The 26678-nt window shown below is 38.7% G+C and overlaps 2 protein-coding genes across 5 annotated transcripts; one reads left to right on the top strand and one right to left on the bottom strand.

Moving 5' to 3' along the window:
- Positions 1 to 262: 262 nt before the first annotated feature.
- On the bottom strand, positions 263 to 13057 carry gucy2g (guanylate cyclase 2g). Its single transcript, XM_028568534.1, has 22 exons — positions 12704 to 13057; positions 10829 to 11177; positions 10600 to 10709; positions 10263 to 10445; positions 10002 to 10146; positions 9509 to 9644; positions 9305 to 9408; positions 8942 to 9108; positions 8674 to 8811; positions 8458 to 8541; positions 7643 to 7747; positions 7364 to 7435; positions 6198 to 6360; positions 5940 to 6095; positions 5395 to 5572; positions 3686 to 3826; positions 3259 to 3451; positions 1958 to 2132; positions 1484 to 1582; positions 662 to 753; positions 464 to 571; positions 263 to 343 (listed from the first exon to the last, which is right to left on the bottom strand). The coding sequence occupies exons 1-22, from the start codon at positions 13055 to 13057 to the stop codon at positions 263 to 265; spliced, it is 3333 nt and encodes a 1110-aa protein (XP_028424335.1).
- Positions 13058 to 13708: 651 nt separating this feature from the next.
- On the top strand, positions 13709 to 25619 carry acsl5 (acyl-CoA synthetase long chain family member 5). 4 transcript variants are annotated; one of them, XM_028567957.1, is made up of 22 exons: positions 13709 to 13875; positions 16582 to 16667; positions 17478 to 17643; positions 17724 to 17835; positions 18568 to 18632; positions 18746 to 18847; positions 18939 to 19038; positions 19374 to 19552; positions 19673 to 19705; positions 19800 to 19851; positions 21156 to 21229; positions 21325 to 21402; positions 21504 to 21638; positions 21958 to 22092; positions 22189 to 22284; positions 22862 to 22934; positions 23605 to 23693; positions 24100 to 24216; positions 24431 to 24574; positions 24664 to 24765; positions 24877 to 24948; positions 25465 to 25619. In XM_028567957.1, exons 3-22 carry the CDS (start codon positions 17488 to 17490, stop codon positions 25600 to 25602), a joined length of 2052 nt encoding a protein of 683 aa, XP_028423758.1. In that variant the 5' UTR covers positions 13709 to 13875; positions 16582 to 16667; positions 17478 to 17487; the 3' UTR covers positions 25603 to 25619. The 4 variants fall into 4 exon arrangements, with proteins under 4 accessions (XP_028423758.1, XP_028423759.1, XP_028423760.1 ...); XM_028567958.1 differs by having other exon boundaries at positions 17475 to 17643; XM_028567959.1 differs by having other exon boundaries at positions 16579 to 16667.
- The last annotated feature ends 1059 nt before the right edge of the window (positions 25620 to 26678 follow it).

Genomic DNA, 26678 nt, shown 5'->3' with positions numbered 1-26678 from the left:
CCCTGTTGCCGGTCAGTGTGAAAACAAGACTACAAGAGAGCAAGTTGAGTGGTGTGAAAAGTACAGAAAACTGGCGAAGTCTGAAAACACAAGTGCTGTAATCCAGGTTCTCAGCTGTACAGTGTTTTATATATTATCACTCCAGTCTCTGTCCACATTTTGTCTCCTCTTTACAAGTCGTTATGCGTTCTGTGAGACCTACCGAATTATTCTTTTCAGATATTCCTTTGTCCAAAATCTGGTCAGAATGTCCCATTGTTCTTTAAATGTGCACTGTAGTCATCATAGTTTTGGCCATGGTTTTCTGCGTCCTTTTCTCAGCAGCTCTGACCATTCCCAGTTTCTTGAGCAGAAATATCACAAATACAGGTGAAAATACACCAACATTAAATACTACATACTAACTGTGCTTGAAAATAGAATTGTCTCTGATGGCTCTCTTTAAAGAAAAAGTTAACTGTACCTCTGTTTGTAGTTTGAGACTGTCAGCTGGTGGAGGGCTGTGAGCAATAAGAGGAGGATTAAATCCCTGCTTGCTCAGCAGCCAGTAGGTCTTATGAGATCCTTTACCCTGTCATTGACACAAGCACACTGGTCAAAAACATAGTTTGTATATCTTAATGGTGAAAAAAAAACTAAAACATGCAGATTCTTAAGTCACCTTCATTTCGACTTCCCCTCTTTCCTCCACCTCAAACGATCCAGCCTGGACCAAAATGTCCGCAGTGCATTGAGATATATGAATCCTCAGGGCTGTAAATATACAGAAGAGTGTCAAACATTAAAAATAAATACATAAATAAATAAAGTTAAAATAAATCAACTAATAAATGCATATATTAATAATACATGCAAAAATAATCACAAATAAATATATGACAGGAATAATTAAATAGAAAAATAAATAATTAGTAGGATTAATACAAGGTTAAATAAATAAAGAAGCAAATTAAAACAGAAATATCAATTTGTCATTATCAATATGTTTTCAATTATGAATGGCTACATTTTTTTATATTATTCTTCGAACATTTAATGGCATATTCATATATTTATAGAGTCAATTATTTATTTTTGATTTTGGCAGCTCCATAGATCTCAGACACGGCGATACTTTGAGCTAAATGCTAAAATCTGTATGCTCACATAGATGATACTAACATGCTCATGTTTAGCAGGTCAAATTTACCAGTTCACCATCTTAGTTTAACATGTTAGCATGCTAACAGTTGCTGATTTGCATTAAAAGTACAGCTGTAGTTAAGGAGAATGTAAGTAGTTTTGCAGATATTTGGTCATAATGATGATGCTCGAGGAAAAGTCACAGGATTCATCCTCTTTGGACCATGAATGACAGTACATCATTTTAAAGGCTACCCATCAAATTGTTGTCAAGATATATTAATCAAACCTATACTGGGGTTCCCTACAACAATCCCTTTTGTGAATAGCCTCTGCAACGGCGTGAATTCACTTCACTTACGTAAGCTGTTACTTTCCATGCGAGAGGCCATGTTCACCGTGTCACCAAAGAGACAGTAGCGAGGCATAGTGGTGCCTACCACTCCAGCAACCACTGGACCTACAAAACCCACAACAAACTGTTTCTGTATGTGCATTGAAACTTCTCAAATGTCAAGTATTTCATGTACAAACTTCAGCAAAGTTCTTAATGAAAAGTTTGTAGGACCAGAAACTCTGCGAACTTAGATGGAATCAGTTATCCTGTACAATCGGTCACTTTTACTCACTTTTTATTTAATTACAACATTCCTTGAAAAAATGAAATGTACAAGAATATGAATAAATAACAAATAGTACATGGAAACTATACAAAGAATGTCCTTTTGTTAGCCAACTTTAATTAATCCAAGTACCTTTTAAAGGAAAAAAGGCAGCAACAAAACCAAATACTTTGCACTTAATAAAAAGTAAAATAAAAATAAAAATGTCCTACCAGAATGTATCCCAATGCGGATTGCAAGACTATGAGTTGGCATGTGGTGGATTCTGAAGACCTTGATGGCACTCAGGAAATGCAAAGCCATTGTAGATATCTCCAAAGCGTGCTGATAGCCGTTGCTGATGGGTAGACCACTTGCTACCATGTATGCATCACCGATTGTTTCCACCTTGCAACAATGACAGTTTTAGTTTTACTGACAATTTCTTTGGGATTTAAAGTAAGTAGTTTTTTTTCTGCCAAAAGAGCAATGTGCAATTAAATTAAAAATCTTGATATTTTTAATTTAGCTTGTTGGCTTTTTTGCAGAGTTAGATGAAAACATCAATACTATTCTCATGTCTATGCAGTAAAAATGAAGCTAAAGCCAGTTAGCTTAGCTTAGCATAAAGACTGGAAACAGCTAGCCTGGTTCTGTCCAAAGGAAACACAATTTATCTAAAGCTCACTAATTAACATGTTAAATGTCATTTATTTCATCTGTACACAAAAAAAGCTTTAGTTGTCTTTCTTTATGATTGTGTTACATTTGGACGGAGCCAGCCAGACTAGCTGTTTTCTAGTCTTAATGCTAAGCTAAGCTAACCAGCTGCTGGCTATACCTTCATATCTAATGCACACACATGAGAGTGATATGTGTGTATTTCCCAAAATTACAGATAGTCTTTTAAAAAAACAACGTACAGGCCGCCCGAGTAGCTCAGTTGGTAGAGCGCGTGGCCATATACTAACCCTTGTGTTGATATCGCTTTATCTGACATTTTGTCTTTTTTTTTCAACGTTTTGTCACTTTTTCAATGTTTTGGGTGTTTTTTTAAATGTTTTTGACATTTTCTTATGGTGTTTTTGACAGGGTTTTTTTCATTGTTTTTGTTGCTTTTCCCAACGTTTTGTCATTTATTTTTATTTTTTTAACATTTTTTACATCCCATGTTTTCGAATATAAAAAACTTTGAAAACGTGTCAAATTTAAGCCAAGTACAACAGCTAAAGAGGTTTATTCCTCGACGCAGAGGTCCTGCGGCAGGTTTCCTGCATGTCTTCCCCCGTTCTCTCCCTTTTCATGCTGTCCTGGTGATTAAAGGTAGAAATGCCCCAAAAAATTATCTTTAAAAAAGAATTATGATCGTCACTGATTATGTGCAATAAAATTCCCACACAGGCAGTTTTACTGAAGCATATAACACATAGAAACAGTACACAAACTCATCTAGACTACATATTTTGAAAATATACACTCCCTTCAATGCATTTAAGTTGAATGAGAGACTTAAATCGTTGGGTGTGTGACTTACTTTATAGACATCGTACATCTTGATGATGTCGTCAAAGAGGCTGTAGAGGTCGTTGAGGAACGTCACCACCTCCATCGCAGAGCTGACGGAGCACATGGACGTGAAGCCCACTATGTCGGAGAAGAAGATGGTCACCATGTTGTAGCTCTGAGGCTCCACTGACTTCCCCGCCATCAGCTGATCAGCGATGTACCTATGGCCAATGAAGCACCAGCACTGACGAGGTGAGGGATGTAGTCATGGACGCCTGTTCAGTCGGTGCCTCCGGCCATATGCTCATATGATTTGAATGGGTTGATCTTTTTATTTTTTTTATTTTATTTGCACACATATAAGATAATCATAAAATCAAGATAATGACAAAAATAAGACATTTTTCAGGAGAGCTCAACAAGCCACAGGCTTTTGATGCATATAGATCTGTTACCTTGGTAACATGCTGGACAGAAGCTTGTCCGCACGGGTCTTCTCTGCTGTGAGCTGATTGGTCCTCTCCTCCACCACCTCCTCCAAGTGATTTGCATATTTCTCCAACTTTTCCACCATATTATCTAAGATATTTGCATGACTACAGTACAGAAAATCATGATCACCTCCTTTAAGGAGTGTTCGGGTTGAGTTTGTTTGTTTGTTAGTCAACAGAATGTCTCAAATTATCATTTTAATTTTGATAATGCTTAACATTAACACATGGGCATTTATGAACATTTTTGCTTTTGTCTACTTAAAGGCTAATTCCGGTATTTTTCAACCTGGACCCTATTTTCTATCCATTGTTGTCTAAGTGAGTGAGTGAACAAAAATCTTTGAAAATGGTCCAGTATTGGGCGAGAACGCTGTAACCGGCTCCCATGTAATCCTAAAGGGCAAATGTTCACCATCAGTTTCTGTCCATTGACAGGCTCAGATTTCATGTAAATAAACAATACTTTTAGTGTATAGAGCTAGCATATTTTCACATGTAAATTGATCAATTAAGGGTTTATTTCAGCCAAACCAGAGTGGTGATTGTTAGAACAGTGGAAAGACAAACCAAGACTGCTTTTGATAGTTTTGTTCTGTTTCTGACTTTACGATGATAAAAAATTATGGATTTAAATGAAGTCTGGTGGGTTTGGCAATAGCGATTTTGGGGCTGTTTCATGTTAAACAACAAGGTCTCTTTAACAAAAAGATTGACATCTGTAAGGATCCTTTAGAAATTAGAACAATAATCTCAGCATGTCAGCGGCAAAACAAGCACTTTTAGTGGACATAAATTGCCGGTGCGCAGTGGCCCATTAAAGCTACATTGCAGCTTGTTTCCCTGCGTCGACTGCAGTGGTCTTCCATAATAGTGGACCAATTTCATCAAAATTGTTGTTCCCATCAGTCACTTAGACACAAACAAATGGGAAAATAGAGTTTAAAAATACCGAAGTTACCCTTTAACTACTGCACTAACTTAAAGGACCAGTGTATAGGATTTAGTTGCGTCTAGTGGTTAGGTTGCATGTTGCAACCAACTAAATAACCTTCCCCTCACCCCTCCCTTTTCAAGATTATAGTAGAACCTACGGTGGCCTACAGGTAATAGAAAAACATGTAAAAAGGCCATATGAAGAGCCAGTGTTTGTTTTCTGTACCTAAAAGCAGTGCAGAGATGGTTAGGGTCAGGATAGCGCATTGGTCAGGGAAGAGGACCTGAACAAATTAGGTTTCCAGACGGATCAGGTAATGACAGGGCCCACTCCCTATTTAGATATGAGTGGTTCATTCTAAGCGAAAACACAATCCCTAGTTTCAGGTGATTATACACTAATGAAAACATACTTATAGTATATTCCATTTCTGCCAATAGATCCCGTTAAATCCTACATACTGGTCCCTAAGTGAAAATGTAGCCCATGTATCTAGTCACTACATTTATTTTAAAGCAGAAAACAGATAAAATTGTACAGCCCTGGCGAAGGTATGCGCTCTCTGAATGCTTTCTAATTCATGACAACAAGCAATTAAATAAGTCAAATTAAGGAGCATAAACATATTACATACTGCACCTGCAGACCCAAAGTAGAGACATGGAGAACAATTTATTTTGTCACAGCATTTCGGAGTATATTATGGACAAGGAATATAAAATGTCAGAGGCCTGACCTATGTGGGCTGTTGTCCCTCAGCTGTTTTCGTATCGCCGCAAACGGCGGTCTGTGGTCTGGGTTTTCATTCCAGCAGGCCTTCAGCAGTAAATTAATGTTCTCATCACACAGCTCCTCAGACAGCGCTGGTCGGAGGTATTGACCTTGGAAAGGCTTCTGCAACTGCATGATAATCTCTGTAGAAAACATGCAGCAAGAAGCAAGAATCAGTGTTGGGATTTTGCTTTGAGGTCCTTTAAGCCATGCTAGCAGTGTGGCATTGTTGGCCCTTCCGCCACTTTTGTCCAAACTAAAATGCCAACAACTAGTTGATGGATTGCCAAGAAATTTGGTACAAACATCCATGTCCTTCTTAGGATTAATCCCAAGAACGTTCACTCATTATGAGCATGTTAACATGTTGATGTTAGCATTTAGCTCTAAGCGCCGCTGTGCCTAACGACAGCCTCACAGAGCTGTTAGCATGGCTGTACATCATTTACCACTATGTTAATGAATAAGTGGCTAAAGAAAATGAATGAATAGGCTTTGTATCATGCTGACCTTTGGGCTCCAGGTTGACTTCATGATACGGGCCAGACTTAGCATTGTACATGAGTTCCCACATGATGATGGCAAAGCTGAAGATGTCAGCTTTGGGCGTCCCATTGACTTGGAGACCGACTTGTCTCAGAAGCTCGGGGGCTGTCCAGTACAGCACTACAACAAATCAAATCACCTCACACACGTTATGGTACATTTCTCCTTCAAATTCAATTCAAACATAAATGCAAATATATTTAAGATGACAGTTTTACTAACCTTCTGGGTTTTCCAGTGGGATGATATTGTTTTTTCTCCCATATTTAAACTCCCACAGGCCGAAGCCAGAGAGTTTTATCTGGAGCCGACTGTCCACCAGACATGTGCTGGGCTTCAGGTTCCCGTGAAATCTCAGGTTACTTTTGTGAATGAACTCCATTCCCTAAAACATAAATAAACAGGTTCAAAACATGGATTGGCCTGTTAATTGCAATGTAAAAATAAACACAGCACTGCACTATAACTGCAGTTTGTGTTTGTTTAAAAAAAAATCAAAAAGTCAAAAATCTTTTTTTTTCAAGTTTTATTTTGTGCAAAGAGTTGTCTAAGTTAATGCTCTCTGTATTTATTCTGGAATTATTTTTAAGCAACCTGGGAGGAATTTATATTCTAAAAAAAAAAAAAACATTGGGAATTTCATCGGCTGATTCCAACAATTTTAAGATATTAAAATATTAAGGCTGCACAATAAATCTTTTTTTATCGTCATCGCAATATCAACTGGCCCAATATACATATTGCGAAAGGCTGCAACATATCACGATAGACTCTCAGATATTTTTTGTAGGAGTTGAAAGAAAATATCAGTAGAAAACTGATATTCTTTTTTTAGTGGTGCCTTTTATGTTTAATTCAATGTTCAATTTGTTCAATAAAAGAATTTTAGAAATGATTTCCTTCTATTTGTTTCAAATTCAACAATTTGTTGTATTTCAGAAGAATACTGAACGTAGCAGAAATGCAGAACTAAGTACATTTAAATTTTATCACAAGTAATATCGTTATCATGATATTCAACAACGTTATTGCATATTGCGTAGTTTCCTCATATCGAAGAGCCCTATAAAATATGACGACATTTAGACCGATCAAAAATTAACCAGAATTTTATCACTTCAACTGTCCCAGAAGGGCAGTTGGGTTTCTCTGGCAGTGTGAAGAAAGCTTTGCCACACCATTTAGACCTTAATGTTGAGAAATAAACATACATAGAAATAAACATACATTGACTCCAGCCTGACTATTTATTTATTACTATTTCTATATGCCCTTATTATTTATAAAATACCATTATGAAACGTTGTAGGCTATATCAATGATATATCAAGTGTCTCTCCCTCCATTAAATCATGGCAATGACATGCTACTTAAATGAATTGACTCACATTGACAATGTCATAAGCAAACGAAAGCTTAAACATCCCCTCCAGCTCAACATCTGTAGACCTCAGAACATCCTGCAGAAAAAAATAGCAGCGTTTATTGAGTAATCAAGCGTTTATTGTTAATTGTACAAAACATTGTGTATATAAAATTAAAAATGGCAAAGGATACACATAACACAATGCATGTGAGTTTAGCTGGAGTAAATTATAACAGTTTAAAACCATGATATGAAATGAAGTAGAAGAGTGTGTGCATGCAGTACAGGCTGAGACGCTGACCTTTAGACTGCCTTTCCTGCAGTACTGGGTGACCAAACAGACATTTGGTGGCTCGATGCAAACACCAAAGAACTGAACCAAGTTCTCATGTTTCATCTCTTTTATCTGTCTTAAAGAGTTCAAAATGGTGAGGCGCACAATATGTAAATTCATAAGTAAGGAAAAAACTACTTCAATTATTCACTAATATGTCTTAAAGAATAACATCTTCAGCATTTGAATGGTTATTTCTGCAGCGTTATTTTAAAAGTCCCATATTTTGCTCATTTTCAGGTTCATACTACATGTTTGCATGCTTTATTGTTAAAAAAATATATATATTTTTTTCTCATACTGTCTGTCTAATTATACTGTACCTGTTTTCACCCTCTGTCTGAAATGCTCTGTTTTAGCGCCTGTTTGGTCAGCGTTTCCGTGACTTTCTCATCTACGCTCTTGGTGTCTCAGCATCAGTGCAGCCGGGGAATGACTGTAACTGCACTATAGCAGCACTTACCTATATTTAGTATAGTTGTGACATCACAGCTGTACAGAATCCTGACGGCTCGTTTAAAGGTACAGTTTCTGAATACGGACTGTGTGCATTTCTCTGTAGATTGATCGTTTTTAATACTTTCACAGTATTTATATAGCACCTGGACATGGAAATCTCACTTTTTACAATATGGGACCTTTAAACTAATGATGTTTTTTCTTCATGTGAACACTGTGACTCTTTTTAGTTACTGGATTTTACATTTATCAGAATGAAAACAAAGAAAAGACAGCAGATAAACCAAAAAAAAGGTTGATGTAGAACAATAGAGGGACTTTACCGAATTGAACTCTGCGATAATGGAAGGTTTCTGGAAGTTACAGTGAACATGGTTCTTGATGTACTTGATGGCCACTTGATTTCCCTATATTGAAACACATTACATCCAATAAGGGAAAACACTGACCATACCTTGGCATATGAAAACATACTGTAACTCTCAATATTAATCTGTAATTGCCACTTATGGCCACTGTGACACTTTAAACTCTGGTACCTGGTAGAGACCTATGGTGGTGTAGACATGTTCTCTCCCTGTCTTGTCCCTGAGGCCATAGCTGTTGTTGGAGAAATTAGACTGAGAGCCGGTGCTCCCACTGTGTCTGGTTGTGCTCAGAGATAAACCCTGGGATCCCTGGAGGAGGCAAAAACACACCGAACAAGCCTGTGAGAACAAAGCCAGGCACGCAAACACACTCATATTGTACATATACATGTGCATGCTCATGCACTTTTTAATCTTGATCTGTTTTAGTGAGTTTTACTGATTTATCCCTGATGACGGTGATGTTGCTGTAGTCGATCAGCCACCAACAGGAGTCACCAAGCTTTAGCTTGAGACGTAACTTCTGCAGAGTGAGGACTCCGATGCACAAAACTGCCAGCAGACCGATGATGGGGAAGGTCACGAGCAGAGTCAGCAGGGTGATGTCTGCGTCTCATCAAGACAGTAAGTTATGACGGTGGTTAGCTTGGCCTGAGTGTTTGGTTTATATTTGCCAGAATTAAGTGCAACAACATAATTCATGTTATGAGTGGTCTAAAAGTAAAAAAAAATAAAATAAAAACTGAGATAATTGGTGTGTTACTGGTTTGCATAAGGGCTATTTTGCGAGTGTAACTTTTACCATTAATGAGCCATTCACAGAGTTCATTGTTGAAACCACATTCTGGTTTGTCAGAAGGAGGTCTTCCTCTCGGCCAGACCACAGAAGCAAACATAGATGTTGGCCTGAAAGGACATTTTTTTTATGTGATTTCCCCAAAATGTTTTTATTAAAAAAAAACTGCTAGATTGTTTGATGGTATATTTATTTATATGCATTGTTTACCGAACAGCTTTGGTGTGACTTTCAAAATGGAGGATGGGTACAAACTTAGTGATGTTGCCCACGTACTGCAGGTCATAAATGGAATAGTCCAAATTTCTCTCTCCCTCGTTGTCAAAGTGGACTAGTCCAGAGGCACCTGCAATGATAACCAGTGGTTTAAAGTAACTAAGTACATTTACTAAAGTACTGTACTTAAGTACAATTCTTACTACTTTATTATTACCATTGTCTGCTACTTAATACTCCACTACATTTATTTGATAGCCTTAGTTACTTTACAGATTAGTTTATTAATACAAAATATAAATATAAACTTATAAATTATATTATATGGATATATTCTTGACACACTTTGGGCCCCTTAGTACCAATTAAGCATCGTTAACGTCACAGTCTACCTATAGTAAAAAATTATAATTATTATATTAATTATTTCTGAGCAGATATTCTGTAATTTCCCTGTTAAAAGCTTTATGAACACACAGCTACCAACCATTAAATCGAATTTTGTTTTTATTTTTTAATCTCTGCAGCAGCTGCCGTCCATCACGAGGGTCTTTGCCATCTTTGAGAACTTCCTTCAGTCCCATCGCATAAAGAAGCACTGCATCATGCAGGAAGGTAGAGTACGGGCTAACCTGAAATAACAATAACATAAATAACATGTAAATAAAATGATTGTATCTGTGATTTTACTTTTTAGCTGAATAAATGGGAAAGTGTTCCAACAGTTAATTAATACATGGATGCTTACCTCTTTTTCAGATGTCAGGTTGCTCTGAAACGGGTGTCTTTTTAGTCTTTCAAAAACTTGCTCATAGAAGTCATAATACTCATAGCCATCGTAGGATTTCTGGCCAATGATGAAGGTCATGTCAAAAGCACTTACGGCACCTTGGTTAAATCTGCTGTTCAGGGCATATTTCCACAAGTTATCCTGCTCAGGAAAGATGGAAGTTAATACATTTTATAATTTGTTTAGTCCTCATACAGAGTTTGGATTATTCCTAATGGTGCAGCAACGACTTACCTTAACTGAATATGTGTGTAACCGCTGTATGGAAAGTTTTACTCACCACACTGCCACTGACCTCAAAATGCTGCACCAGGAAGAACATGTAGTCACCATTCATCAGACCCTGACGATCCGCCTCCAGCAACAGAGCCATGGAGTCCTTGCTGTTTGTTAGAATCACAATCACTGGAGTACAGAGGGTCACAGGACAACAGGACACATTTATAGTAGCCAAATCACTGGTAAAAAAAAAAATGGTTATATGTGGTCTTCAAAAGCCAAAAGCCAACTACTTTCCTTCTTACCTCTGGCAACTGTTGAGATGAACTTAACATGTTGATGAACCAGCTGAGGATTGCTGGTATCAAACTTGACCGCAGCAGCCAGCGTGAATTTGGCTCTCAGCAGATTCTCAAAGGTTTTCCACAAAGCGTCAACTTTGTCCCAAGTGTTTGATTCCAATCCCCCTCCTATCATCGCTACGTGATTCCATCCGAAGAACTCCAGGGTCTTCACCAGGACCTCCGAGCTTCTTTTAAGAGGTGGCACAACTTTGATGTAGGAATCGTAGATGTCACTGTTGTCCATTTTGGAGGATTGTCCCACAAAGCCGAACATGGGGATGTTCCATGTGGATGCGATGAGACCTGTGACCTGGAAAGCATGTGAAATAATGTTTGAAGATGATCCTGTAAACCATGATGATATGCTAATTTTGGGAATGTAGTTTGTGGTGCTGTTTAAATTCTCTCTCTCTCTCTCTCTCTCTTTACTGCAATTATGTTTTATGGTAAAGCAGCTTTACTGTAAATGTGCTTTACAGTAAAACTGTACTGCTACTGTAGTTGTGGTTTACAGTATGATACTGTAATTGTAACTAACTCTAAATGGGTTTTATAGTAGGTTTGCTGGGCATTTTGTGGTATTTTATTGTAAAAATTACAGTAAGGGCTAACTGTGTATTTCTGTTATTTAGCCTGCACTGATTTATATAAATAGGGTGGACAAAATAACAGCACCACAACTTCAGCAGTAGACTAATACCACCACAATGCAGGAAATCCTTTCTTCCTGTATCAGTCAAACTCTACAACTCATCCACCTCATGTCGAGAGATGGACAGCAGAGACGTGAGGTGTTGAGTGGCTCCAGCCTCCATTTCTGCTGCTTTGTTTAATCTCTCTCTTTATCTCCGGATAACTGTCTATCCGTGGATCAATCAATCATTACAACTTTCCTATTTATGGGACATTATGTGCAATATCACGGACATAATCATGAACATTTAGAATTAACCATATATGCTTATTGGTTCTTCCGATCCGATATTGTACATAAATCACTATATTATACTTCTCATACTATTTTGGATTTGCAGCTGTTTGATATTGGATATTTGATATTTGCACAGAACAAAAGTAGAAAGTAAGTTAAAAGTGCAAATTGCACTTTTAACTTACTTTCTACTGAAAACTGCTGCACAACAATTTCCCTCAGGATAAATAAAGTTATATATATGTTAAAGTTGAGTCATGTCTCTAAAACTGTTTTAACCAAAACTTAACATTGTAACCATGAAAGGAGGATTTATTGCAGGATTGTTGCATTAGACTGCATAAGATTTAGCTCAGTGCAACTACAGTATTTCTTCAGTTTTCTTCCAGGTTTTGCGTCATTAATTTGCATAGATTATTTTACATATACCGTTCAACGTGCATTAGTTTTAGCTTGGTGTACTTAATAAACTGGCCAGTGCATGTACAGTATATCAGTGTCACCTGCATTGTTGGCATATTCTGCTCAGTCATTTCAATTTTCAGTGGACCACAGTCCTGTTTTACTCAGTATTTAGATATTTTACGTAAGTAAAAGTAATATTACTACCGTGTAGAAATACTTTTTTACAAGTAAAAGTCCTGCATTCAAAACTTAACATAAGTAAAAGTATAAAAGTATTGGCAACAAAAATTACTTAAAGTAACAATATAGCGTGTTTTACTTTATTTTTAATATATATTATATAATATAATATATATGTATATTTGTAGGACTACTTATGTACAGTATGTGAGTGAATGGTCTTAGTTACTTTTTACCACTGCTTTTAAGCTCTAAAAAAGTAACCCAAAAAAACAAATCTAATGCATGAATTATCAATTTCCCCATCACATAAATCATACCTCGGCTTCTTCAGGACATGCTGGACCAAATAGCGCAGACACGTTTTCTGTCCACACCTGGTGAATGAATCCTCCCAGGGAAACTTTGGGATTACAGTCTGTATCCATGTACACAAAATCCAGACTGTAGTTCCCCAGGAAGGAGGGATTGGTATTCACCTTCTCCACAGCCATCTGTATGGCCGAGCCCAGCCGCAGAGCGCTGAAGGGGAAGGACATATTCCAGGGGGCCTGGAAGCCGATGATCAGCTTCTGAGACCCATTGGTGTCATTACTGATGACAGCGGCAGCAGTTAGTGTGAAGTAAAGCACCAATATGTGCCTCACGCCAGGGGAATACACCGCCCTCGACATCGCTCTCAACCTATAAGTTGCTTCATGTTACCGGGTTTAAATACCCAACTTTCCCGGTGATGCTGGACAAGTATGGTTTGGGAGGAGAAAATGTAAATATGTGTTGGAGAGTGGGAGGTACAAAGAGGGCATTAAGTTAATCATTTTCTATAATTTTCTATTCATTAGAGTGTACTGCATCATGACGGTGATGCAGGCCCCAAGCTTGGATTCATTGGACGTCTTTAAAGCAATAAAGGAGGTTCAAGAAGATGATAATTAGATTAGTCTCATTAAGTGCTTATTATAAAAACGTATGATGACTGTTTCTGTATTGTTTCATGGCTCACATTTATTATTGTTAAATCAAAAATAGCATGTAACTCTCATCTGACAGCATTAAGACTTGTCTGGGTGAGATGTCAAGTGTCAAGTGTCATCCAGTGTCAAAGTTCATCATAATGTCTCTCTATCTCTAACCGGGACACTCTTCCACTGCATGCAAACCCGTACACAAACACACACACACACACGAGGGGAGTGGAAAATAGTTGTATTTCAAGAATGGGCTAATTTAATTAAGACAAATAAAAATACACCAAACAAAAACACCCAAGTGCAAACTGTGTGGCACACCTCCTGGGAGTGTTATATAGATAAGCAGGTTGAGCCTTGCTTGGTGGCAGAGGAGTTCACACACCAGCTGTGTGCACTTTAAGGTGCTAATGATCACAGCTGGGCAGATTGGGCATCAGTGGTGTTGCTGGCTTCAGCTCCTTTTATTCCCCAGGAGATCCCTTCTCAGCCAGGCTCCAAGCATCCTCATCTAATCCCACCAGGTAACCTCTCAAAGCTTCTCCTAATTAGGGGCCAATGGACCCTATTGTTTTTGCCAATATTATTATTATTATTATTATGCCAGTCCTACGCCAAACTCAATCAGTGCGATTTGTGAGCTAATTGTCCTGATGATGTGGCTACAACAGCCATCTAAAATTCTAAACCTTTAAAATTCATAACAAATCAGACATACCTAAGCCAACTTAAGCCAAACTGTAGCCCCAATAGAGCAAAAACTACGCTCTGCTGTTACCTGGTAGCAATTTTGAAGTCCATCACTCTACTTTTTGAGAAAACTGCTAAACTTCTTAAACGTATCAACTCCCACACTTTTGTTTCAATTGACACCAAATTTGGGGAACTTTCATCTCCAGACTGTCCTCCACAAATTTACCATTCAAACTGTTTATCAAAAAGTTTACCCACAGAGCATTAAAAATGTTTTACTGCATACAGTAGTATAAACAAATCCTGCAATTTCTTCCAAACAAAATCTTTGTTCATGGAAAAAATTCACAACATTCGAAGATCACTGTAGATTTGGTGTGCAGAAGTTCAGAATTTTATCTCAATATGTGAATTTCAAAAAGTTTGAATTGTGTCCTCCTCCACACATTGCAGTCAATGCAAAGCAGTGCATCTTTAAACATCAGCTTTTACTTTATGAAAATAAATTACAGGCATCTCTACGTTGTCACAAATTCTCAGAATTTTCTAATGAGAAGTTTTTACTGCAGCGTAAAATTCTGCATTTTCATGCAAGCCTGCTCCTTGTCTACTAGGTGTCGTTAATCGCTCCCTGAGATCAGAAACCGCCTACGGCAGAACAAAGGTTCTGAGTTTGAGCACCTGGTGTTGCAACAGGATCATACATCTATCTAATCAGGCGTTGTGCTGTGGACAACGGCCCTGCATATTTTAAATGTGTGTCTGCATTAACACACCTGATTCTGATTAACAATCTGTCAAGTTCCAGTTTAGGAAAGTCCTGTCATTGAGTCAACCCAGGCTGACTCAATAAAATATAGCCCCAATAGCTAGAGGAGTCACCTAAATAGCTCACTGAGATCAGCGTTTCTCTTCAGACCAGACGATTGTGAGTTCAAAGCTCAACGGTCATAAGGTCACATCTCACACATAATCAGCCGTTGTTCTTTGGACACCTTTCAATGCGTGTTTTAAAATGCTCGGCCCAGGCCATCTTGAACCCTTTACCTTCAGCTTACTGTCCAGCAAAAGTCCAATGACTGGCACAAGATGACGTGTTAGAAGTTCAGCATGGTTTGTTCAGTGAATACACAAAGCTTTAAGTGGAGAAATGTAATGTATAAGTCATTCAGTTTGTTTACTTGATGAGCAGGAAGATTCACCATTAATCAAGGTAGTCAACTGAGTGGTTTGTTTGGTCTGTTCTGACCAGTTTCTGCGGTGGCAAACTTTAGCTAGAGGCGGTTTGTTGTCTTCATGTCTCCTCTCTTAATTATTCACCTTATTTTGTAACGTCTCCATGATGGTTGCTGTCCAGAAAATGTTGCATGCATTGACTCACTTTAATCGGTGTGATCCAAAAAATCTGCTGCACCTGCTGATAAGGTTTCTGACCTGAAAAAAGGTAAATGTATATATTTATAAATATATTAAGATTTGTCTTTGTGGGGAAAAAAAAGGCATGCCTAGCTTCCTATTGAAGTATATTGTCATCTTATTGTATCTGCATATTCTATATGATTTCTATTTAAGCTTTGGGTAACAAAGAAACCAAGATGAACTTTACTTTCAGAAGACACCTCTCTTGAAAACATCTGTGGTGCATTATCAACGGACTCTTAGACAGAGCCAGTTGGCATGAAGCCATTGGTCAGTTATCGATCCCACCCCAATATATGGAATATAGATATGCGGTTCACACACAAAGAACTTTAGAGTGACTTTTGAGAATCTGGGTAGCTGTCGCTCTCCGAGCTCTGCAGGGCTTGTCAATTGATGCTGATTTCTTCGATGTAAATAAACCTTTATAATCAAGAGACAGTGTCGGCGGATTCCTTTCCACACCGCAACGCACCATCGATACTAATTAAACAACACTATCCAAAATGTTAGGCTAATTGCCTGATTACAGCACCCCCTTTTAAGAGGCTTCGTTATAGTGGAAGCTGCTTGTTTTAAATAAAGTTGAGCAGTAAATGAGACAAAACTATTTGCAGCATAAAAGGGGAAACGTGTTTCCCAATTTCTTTGATTCCAATACGAGAAGACAAATCTTACTTCTGAAACCCGTTTTTAAGAGGCCAGTCCTAATTCTGCTCTTAGATTTCTGAATGGGTTTTGTTGCACACGATAACCAGGAGATAAGTGTTGACCTGTATCAGCTGCAGCATCTTGGCCTTTCTCTGACATTGTGTCAGATTAAAATGATCTATCTTTGCCTCAGTGTATCTATATGGACTGAACATTAAAGTCATGTATTGGTTGATAGAGGCAATAAATGGAGAAAATATTTTTTTTAAAATAACTAACCAGCGTGATAAATTGCAAAACTCACACTTTGATATCATGACGTACAACTTGGAACAGTTTAAATAGCTGAGATTGGGTTCCTTTTATCAGTGGAAGTGAGGTTCAAAGGTCCCTTTTTGACTCTGTCCGACTGTTTTTTTTTTTTTTATGAGTTGTCATTCTCTGTATCTTCCCTCACAACTGAGGAGGAGGAGGATCTGCTGTGCACACACTCCACCACACGCCTGCCAGCCACCTGGGAGCAGAGTGGGACACCTGAGAGGACCAACAGCAGGTAGGAGAGCTAAGGCATTGGGCATTTAAATCACTAATAATGGATTTGTCAAATGAGTGTACGGTGATACATTTTAGCAGGTCCATATTCTTTTAATTTAGTTTGTTTCCACAGTGTTGGTAGTCTTCCTGGGGTCTGCACAAACGAAACAAGCCAAATGCAAGGATCAGAAAATAAGTCAAATGGCTCTACTATGGAAACCTTGATGTTTCAGACTGGAATTAAGTGACCACGTTCACTTTTCTTTCTTATTGCGTTGACTTTAAATGCTCTTCCACAAATGCCATAAAATGTGCTTGTTCCCAATCAGACTCTGGGTATGTTCTCATAAAATATGTTCTCATAAAGTAATTAGCCTTCACCTTTTTAGTGTAGTTCACAAAGACACTACCCAATTTGTCTCAAAGGTCAAGTAAACTGAATTGTATGCTTAAGATTTATAAAAGCTGCATTTGTAAAACCTTCACATGTTTTTAATCTCATGCAGCGTCCTGTTTTAACTGTGTCTAACTACTCAAACGTTGTGCTCCTATGACTGGAAGTATAGACTGAAATGTGTTCATGGCTTGGACTCTATCTTGGAGTCATTATCAATAACTGTTGCACAATTCATGTTGACTTTGACCTCAAGTTATGGGGACAGTATTGAGAGCAGTGTCAAGGAGCTCAGAATTGCATAATAGGACTGTACATCTTAAATATTGCCAAGTTCTAGACTGAACTTGGTTATGTCAAAGTGCTAAGTGACTTATTTGTATGTGACGAATAATAAAGTTTCTCTTCATACAGCGTTTTTCTGTGTCCCAGCAGACCTTGCACCATGGAATTCCTTTTCCAGGTTCTGTTCTCCCCCCTCCCGACCCCAGCCATCATCTCCCTGTTCGCCCTAGCAGCTGCCACCTTGTTTTATCTCAACTCAAGGCCCAGTCCCCTCCGCAGCCCCATTGACCTCAAAAGGCAAACTTTGGGCATCAAGGTAAAGAGTGCCAAGTTTTATTAGTACAGCGTACAGTATTGAACAATAGTACTCGTATTGATTCTGCTCGACTTCCTCAGGATGGGGCAAGAAAAACTGCGTTGCTTGAGGATAACAACAACCTGATGTCGTATTGCTATGATGACGCCAAGACCATTTATGAGGTCTTTCAGAGGGGTCTGAAAGTTTCAGGTGACGAAAACATCCTAAACTCTCTCATTGATGGCTCTCACAGGACGGGTCTTCATGCCACCAGCATTTTGGTGTTGCCAGTGTCATTTCAAAAAGGAGAGACTTCATGGCAGATATGCAAAGATGTATTGTACATGTGCATAATAAGAATCTTTGGGGATTAGACTCTATAGTTAAAAATATTTTAAAGGGGTAGAGAAGCCAGGCCTATTCTCTTCCCCCAGCAGGAAGTCATGCTGTGATTGGATCATGAATTTCGTGGCTAATTCGGTTGGTTACTGAAAAGTTAACTCCTTAACAGCTGAATAGTTTTAGGGAGAGAGAGTGGTGATTGAAGTTATTTAGAAGTCTTCCTGAAAGAATTTGCGCTGAGCTTCATTAGGATGCTGATAGCCAACGTGTAGAAAATTATAAAAAAAATTTTTTAAATGGATGGTAAGAGACCAGTGTTTAACTAGTCTAAACTCAAAATGGTTGTTTCCTTTTCATATACAGTACAAACATGCACAGACAAAGTGCAAAGACAAACCGTTGGCAAGAAAAGGCGCATTTTAGATTTTATTTTTTTTTAATAAGAGCATTGGGCAGCTGTTTTTATTTTGTTCAACCAATTTATATCCATGAAGGGGGCTATATATATTCCTGTTAAACATTTAAATGTATTGCTGTGGAGCTTTACTATCAATTAAAAGAAACCAATTCACTACATGTAGTTTTAAATGTCTTTTACAGGTAACGGACCATGCTTGGGTTACAGAAAATCAGGAAGGCCTTACCAGTGGCTGAAGTACAAACAGGTAAAACAACATGCAACATTGGAGAGGGAAAGAGAGGGAGAGAGGGGAAAAAAAAAATGGTAGAGAAACTGCTGTGCTCCAGCTGACCTTTCCTCCACTTCCAATGTATGAAGGTGTTTGATAAAGCGGAGCACCTGGGATCGGGTCTTCTTCATAAGGGTTTGAAGCCAAACACTGACACTTTCATTGGCATCTTTTCGCAGAATAGACCTGAGGTGAGTGTGGGCATTGCTATGGGTGTATTTTTAATTTTAATTTTTTTTTTTTTTTTTTTGAGTAACGTAAATGCTGTCTCTCTGTTTTAAGTGGATTATTGGTGAACTGGCCTGTTACACCTACTCTATGGTAGCGGTCCCCCTGTACGACACCCTGGGTCCTGAAGCTCTTGTGTTCATTATCGACCGAGGTAATTGGAGCTTTTCTTGCACCCTTAATGCTGCTAATTAGAGTCCAGTAACTCATTGGTTACCACAGGGACCTGTGTCCTCTAATCTCTTAGTTATTTACCACACCTGCTTCATTTTTGATTTATACGATCACTTCTCAACAAGACAAAGAGCATGATTATTACAGTAGGTCTGCTTATAGATCTTTTTTTACTGTGAATCTTTTTAAAACTCCAACATCAGTATTGACAAATTCTACATAAAATAACCCTAATGCCTCATAATGGCACTTACTTGGCTATTATATCATACTGTCAATTTACCCGGTGATGCAGCTTAAATTTCCTTCTTTCAGCGGACATCTCCACAGTGCTTTGTGACAATCAAAGAAAAGCAGAAACACTGCTGCAGATGCAGGAGAAAGGCCAGACTCCAGTTCTCAAAACCATCGTCATCATGGACCCTTTCAACTCCGAGTTGGCCGAGCGAGGAACCAAGTGCGGGGTGGACATTTTGTCGTTGCAGGATGTGGAGGTAATGCACAATTTACAAAACATAAGTGGTTACTGGTGAGTCATTGCTTAGCTTTAGCTCTGCACAAGTAATACTGTAAGAAGCACAATCATTGTTGAAAATATGTTTTCTGTTCTCTAGGCTATGGGGAAAAGCAATCTTCAAAAGCCTGTTGTAAGTTTAATTCTATTACATTAATGTAATCCATTTTAGGAGATTTAACAAGCTGCATGCTGTTCTGATGTGCTGATTTTTATGTTCCCAACAGCCACCAAAGCCAGAGGACCTCGGGATTGTTTGCTTCACCAGTGGCACTACAGGTGATGATTTTTGTATTTCATTTGCAGGCTTTTATTTTTATCAATCATAAAGCAAAGGAGGCTGTTAGATCACTTGGAACAATCCTGTACCTCCGTGATGTTTTGAATCTTACACCTGACAGCACAGACTGAGCAAGAGCAGCCATGATTGAGTGGAATTTTTAGCCATGCTAAAACTCGGGATGGCATTGTCGGTTGGTAGGTCAACCACACATTCATGTGTCCTGCAGGATGAAACCCCAAAAAACTTTGATGCCCTGACTTGCTTCAGCACCACCATGAAATTTACATCTGACATTTTGAGGGAAATGTCTCAAACTATTATGGATCACATGAAATTTGTACTCCTCCTTGTATCCTGCAGGATGAATCCTAAAAACATGGATGATCCTGAGTTTTCCTACTCCAGCCATCTTATAGTCAATGTATCCAATGCTTTGTGTTTAGTGCTAACGAAGATTTCCCCCTGCTCTTGAGCAGGTTAGCATGCTGATGTTAGCATGTAGCTCAAAACAAGTACAGCCTCACAGAGCTGCCAGCATTGCTGTAGCAGTGACACAACTCGTCTAGTGTAGATTAAAGCTTTAGTGCGTAACTTTTTGATATGAATGAACGTCCGTTACGTTCAAGCCATGGCCAAATGAGTTGCTACAAAGCTAATTAAGAGTATCGGTTCCACACAACTCTCTCTGGATTTCTCAGTATGGCTGTGTTCAGGAGATTGTGTTGTCCTGTGATTTTTCCCTTGCAGAAACTCAAGTGAAGATAATTGCCTCTTCTGAAGAGTCCATGTTTTTTTTTTTTTTTTTTTTTTTTTTTTATGTGTTCCTTGGCTACTAGCAACTGTGTGGAGGAGGGGTGGGGGCACGTGCGCTATCACGGAAGACTTGCATCATGTGGATGTGCTGAGGACAGTGTTGTCATTACATAGAATTCCTCATGGGGGCGACAAACTATGCACTATAGCTTCAATCGTTTAATGTCAACTAAATTATTATTAATAATAATAACTACTTGTCTGTATGGACGGATTATGAGATAATAGGCCCCCTTGGCACAGACCTGCAGAAGGCTCCCACCATCTTTCCTACATGGAAGCAACACAGGCTTATGCATCTTTTTGTGTCTTTGTGGTCATGTTGTCTCTTTTTGTGGTCGATATGCGTCTTGTGACATTTTGGAAGTGAAGGCCAGGGGGCCCCCTGACACTTGTCGCCCCTGCGCCTGTGTCCGGTAGGCCCATGCAGTGATCCATCCATGCTGATATAGTATTAAAAGTAAAATGTGTCACTTCTCTTTTTCAGGAAACCCCAAGGGAGCGATGTTGACCCATGAGAACATGGTCTCTGACGCGGCAGGCGTCATCAAAACCTTTGACGTAGGATTATAACCATTTAGATGTCATTTAAAATGAAATGTTTTGGCGCATGTTTTGTGAGCGTATTGCTAACGGAGCCTCTGTGTCTCTCACAGGCAGCAATTGTTCCATCTCCTCAGGATACCAGCATTTCATTCCTGCCTTTAGCACACATGTTTGAGAGAGTCGTACAGGTGAAGCTCCATTTTTTTTATTTCTTTTAAGAACATAAGGCTTGTATTTAAAAATGAGACTTCAGAGGATGACTTGATGACTTTTTGTCTGTTTCTTGTAGATTGTGATCTATGGTGCTGGAGGTAAAGTGGGGTTCTTCCAGGGAGACATCAGACTGCTGCCAGATGACATGAAAGCCCTGCAGCCCACCGTTTTTCCAGTCGTGCCTCGACTTCTCAACCGCGTCTATGACAAAGTCAGTGATTTGCACCATTGGTTGGACAAAACAAACATTGTGAAGTCTCACTTTCAGAACTTGAGATGATCAGCAGATTAATCAATGATGAAAATCAATATTTCATAATGAGCTCCAGCTCAATTTACCAATAGTGCAGGGGACATTTTGCTATTTAGTTTAACTTTTACTTTTTACACTGGTTTTAGTACTTTGACTGAAGTAAATGATCTGAACACAGCTGGTGATTTGCGTCACACAACGGCCCCCTCTTTCCTTTCATTCTGCTCTAAACATCACTTCAATGTTTCTTATTTCAAATCAAACATCCCGTCCCCAGGTTCAGAGTGGAGCCAAATCGCCTTTCAAGAAATGGCTGCTGAACTTTGCCGTGGAGAGGAAGTTTGCTGAAGTAAGGAAGGGCATCATCAGGAACAACAGTGTGTGGGACAAGCTCATCTTCCACAAAGTTCAGGTACGGTACTGCTTCTAGTGGAACAAACGGCAGATTATGTTAATACAATAAAAATGAAAGTCCCCGAATGTAAAACGTGTTCAATCTTAACTGTAGGAGTCTCTGGGGGGACGAGTGCGCGTCATGGTGACGGGAGCAGCACCCATATCTCCCTCTGTGCTCAACTTCCTCAGGGCTTCTCTGGGCTGCCAGGTACTAAACATTTATCCAGCTAATCCTTTGCAAAATGTGAAATTCAGTTCTCTAAATCAGATCTACAACGGGATCTGGGGTAGAAATCCATAGATCCAGTTCATCCTAAGGATTCACTGTGCCACATGTATTTTTAACATACAGTAATTGATAAAAACATGCCAACAAATATTAATAGCTTAGTATTCTATGCACTAAAAAGGTATGTGTAAAGGCTTCAGGCCACCCACACGTTATTGTAGGCCCGGTTTAATATGCAACTTAATTTTATACAATATTAGTAATATGGCGTCCCTGCTCTCTCACTCTGTTAAGGGGTCCTAGGCTCATGCTATTGAAGAACCCTGCTCTAAATGCAATATTTTCTGAAATCTAATTTGGCTTTTTTAAATATAAATGATAAAGATGTTGACCCAGTTCCTTAAAGCAGTAATGTACTTGAGGATGTTTCAAACCTCTGTAAACTCTGAGGTGTTAATATGCAGTAACTGTTGTTTGAGGGAGTAGAGATTGCTCAACAGCATCCAGCTGGTATTGATAGCTTCATGTTCTTACTCTGTGTGACTGGTACTCTCAGATCTTTGAGGCGTACGGTCAGACTGAGTGCACAGCCGGCTGCACCTTCACCATGCCAGGAGACTCCACCTCAGGTATGCAATTCAACCTTGCATGTCCCACATTTATGTACTTTGTGCTACTTTATACTTCAACTCCACTACATTTCGGAGGGAAATATTGTACGTTTTTAACTCCACTAAATGTATCTAACTAGTAACTTTACAAATTAAGATTTGACAGACCTAACGGGATATAAATTGAGCGTACACCATTAGTAGACATTTGATTCGTTTTTTTTTTTTTAATGACTGATTTATCTCTTAAATTTTCATGTTAAATGTCATGGTTTCAGCTTAATCATGACTTGCTGCTTTCCCCTCGTCTTTAAAACACAGTAAACTGAATAATCTTAAATGAATGTATTGATCAAGAAAATAACCATAAGATTAATTCCTAATCCTTAGTTGCAGCACTCTGTAGATTTGTTTTTAAAATGAGCTCCACCTTAACCAACAGGGTGAAATGCTGCTTTTAATGCATGAGTAATCCAAAGGAGGTACTACTATTATAATAGGTTTGTACGTCTTCTTGAATTACTTGAGCAACATTTTAAATGCAGGACTTTTACTTGGGTATTTTTTACAGAGTGGTGCTTAAGTAGAAGGGTCTGAACAAAAGTTTAAACATACTAAGCATATGATTAATTGGATTTGGTATTTAAATAGGCAAGAAATCATCTAATATGTGATCTTTTACCAACAGGTCATGTTGGGGTGCCGCTGCCTTGTAATGTTGTGAAGTTGGTGGATGTTGAAGACATGAACTACTTCGCTTCAAACGGCGAAGGGGAGGTAAGGCGATGGAAACTGAACAGGTGAGGTGCAGGAATACCTGGCTTCAATTAAAGTGTGCTGTATAAACTATTGGCAGTTTGTTTGCAGTGTTGCCATTAATGTACAGACAACTATCTCTGAATTACTTTTAATACTGAATAAGCTAAAAGGAGCATCTTTCTCCTATTTTAAATTTAGTTTGTATTGCTGCATTTTGTGAAAAGCAAATCCTTTTTTTTTTTTTTTTTTTTTTTTTTTAAACCTAAACAAATTTGACAAGATTTCGGTTTCCTAGTATTAAGTGTCAAGAGAAGTCTAGATTATCCTTCCTAAGGAATATGCAATGTTGAAAATTAAAAGTAAAATGTATGTAAAGGTCTACTCGTCACACTTTTGTATCGTTTTTCTCTGTGGTCTTTCCCAGGTCTGTATCAAGGGTAGAAATGTGTTCAAGGGGTACCTGAAAGACCCGGAGAAGACTGCAGAGGCCTTAGATGAAGACGGTTGGCTTCACACTGGAGACATCGGGAAATGGCTTCCAGTAAGAATCAAAACCCAGATAACAGGCCAATTTTTGTCGCCTCATATGTGAATGAGGCGACTGCATAAGTACAGCTACAAGCTTTTCTGCACCAGATGCCTAGTCTTTGAATCCGCCTTTTAATCCCTTTCGTCAAACACTGAACTTATAATATACTAGCGTTCCGTTACTGGAAAAGGTTTTGAGACATGAATGTGCCATGTTTTGTGAATAGAGTGGAGTTCTGAAGATTATTGACCGGAAGAAGAATATCTTTAAGCTGGCTCAGGGGGAGTACATCGCACCAGAGAAGATTGAGAATGTGTATACTCGCAGTGAACCTGTGGCCCAAATATTTGTGCATGGAGACAGTCTACAGGTAAAACGGCATCTTTGCAGTCTGTGTATACAGTCGGTGCACTCTCACTCCCTCTGATAATCCAACGTTTTTATCCTGTGTGTCTGTAGTCCTGCCTGATTGCCATCGTTGTCCCAGACCACGACGTCCTGCCGGGTTTTGCGAAGAATCTAGGGTGCCAAGGCTCCTTTGAAGAACTCTGCAAAAACACAGTAATGCTTCCGTCTGTCAACTCACCTGTGTGCAGGAGTGCTTTTCTTCTCTCCTGTTGTAGAAAACAAACTATTGGAATGCTTCTAACAGCCATGACTTTTTGTTTACAGGAAATCAAGAGAGCCATCCTTTCAGACCTGATAAAACTGGGCAAAGAAGCAGGACTCAAGTCCTTCGAGCAGGTAACGGCTCCTCATGAATTCCTTAAAACTGTGTATGAAAGTTATTTCATAATTTAAAGAGATTAATCAAATCAGGCGTATGTATAGTTGGCAAACATTCTCCCCTAGACATGATTCTTACAATAATAGTCAGAATTTGACAAATGTAGTGTAACTCAACACTTAAATTTGCAAACTGAAACGTTGGGAGGTCAACGTCATGAACTCTGGTGCTTCACATTTCACTAAACCTGGCTCAGTTCACCCTCTAGTGGTTACAATTAGCATTTTTTGTTCAAAGAAATGTCCTGAAGTAATATTTATACCATGCAGATGTCAGACACTTGACTCACTGACCAGAAATCCCCCGAATCTGTCTTCTTTACACCCACTGTCTTAGAGAGATGTTTGAACTGTGTGCAACAACTTTTGAACAAACGGCCTTTTTATTCAGTTTGCATCTTGAACCAAATCTTGTATCCAAATACTTTAACCATCTGCACCCCCTCCTCCTCCTCCTCTTCCTACCTGATGCAGGTGAAAGACGTGTACCTCCACCCAGAGCAGTTCACTATTGAGAACGGTCTGTTAACTCCAACTCTCAAGGCCAAGAGGAACGAGCTCAAATCTCTCTTCAAGCCACAGATCGACAAACTGTACGCTAACTTGCAATAAATGTATACACCACTATCTATTTTGGTTGAACCTCTTTGTCTTTTGATTTAAAATGGTTTGCCTCTTGTGCCGCAGCACAAACATCCACAACAAGACACTGACATTTTGGCTTTAGGACCTGAGACAAGGGGATTCTCTTAACTCTGAACAAAACAAATGTTGTGGGGTAGCCTGGGAGTTAGCTGGACAGACTTGTTGGCTACAAATTGAGTGAATTATCCTTTCCTAATCCCGTTTTTTTTTTTTTTTTTTTTTTTTGTTTTTTTTTTTGCTCTCTAACCTCAGTTGGAAGTGTGATGCATCAGTTCTTCTTCACAAAAGCTTGATTAAAGGTGGATAAGATTTATCACACATTTAACACCTAATGATGGTATAAAAACACCCAGAATGTTATAGGCATCATAAAAGTAGACTTTATTGCAGGGCAGTTGTACTAGATTACATTAGATTTTACAGGTGTAGGCAAAATTTAAGACCATTCCCAGACAGAATGTAATGCAAATTAATAGTGTGCGCTACAATGACCCTTTAATTTTTATATACAAGTGCATACAGTGTCACTGCTCCTGTCAAAACTTCCAAATGGTCAGAATACTTTTTTCAGGGTAACTTCAACTCCGTTTGCATCTGCTTTTTCTTTTGTTTGTCCACACTGCCCTCATGTGTTTCGTCACATACATTGCAACACATACTGTAAATGGTGTAAATTAAAACGTTTTAGAAAAATAATATTGCACAGACTATTTAGCTTAAGTAAGATATATATTTTTTTTTTCGCAGCAGAGAGGAACACTTTATCCTTCAGTTTATCACAAACCTTCAAAGTCAACACATTTGGAGATGCATGGTTTTCACTGGACAGGAAGGGGTCATCTGAAAAGTAACAAGCTGTCAAATGCAGTGGAGTTAAAAAGCACAATACCTCTGAGATGTAGTGGAGTAGAAGTATAAAGTCACATAAAATGGAAACTCAAGTAATATAAAAGTACCTTGAGTCTGTACTTTAGAGTCAGTGGTGGAAGACAATCAAATTAACTTAAGTAAAACTAGCAATACCATTGTGTGCAAATACTCTA

This window comes from Perca flavescens, chromosome 21 (genome assembly GCF_004354835.1).
Source record: "Perca flavescens isolate YP-PL-M2 chromosome 21, PFLA_1.0, whole genome shotgun sequence".
Classification (NCBI taxonomy): domain Eukaryota; kingdom Metazoa; phylum Chordata; class Actinopteri; order Perciformes; family Percidae; genus Perca; species Perca flavescens.
This window is presented reverse-complemented; position numbering and strand designations above follow the sequence as displayed.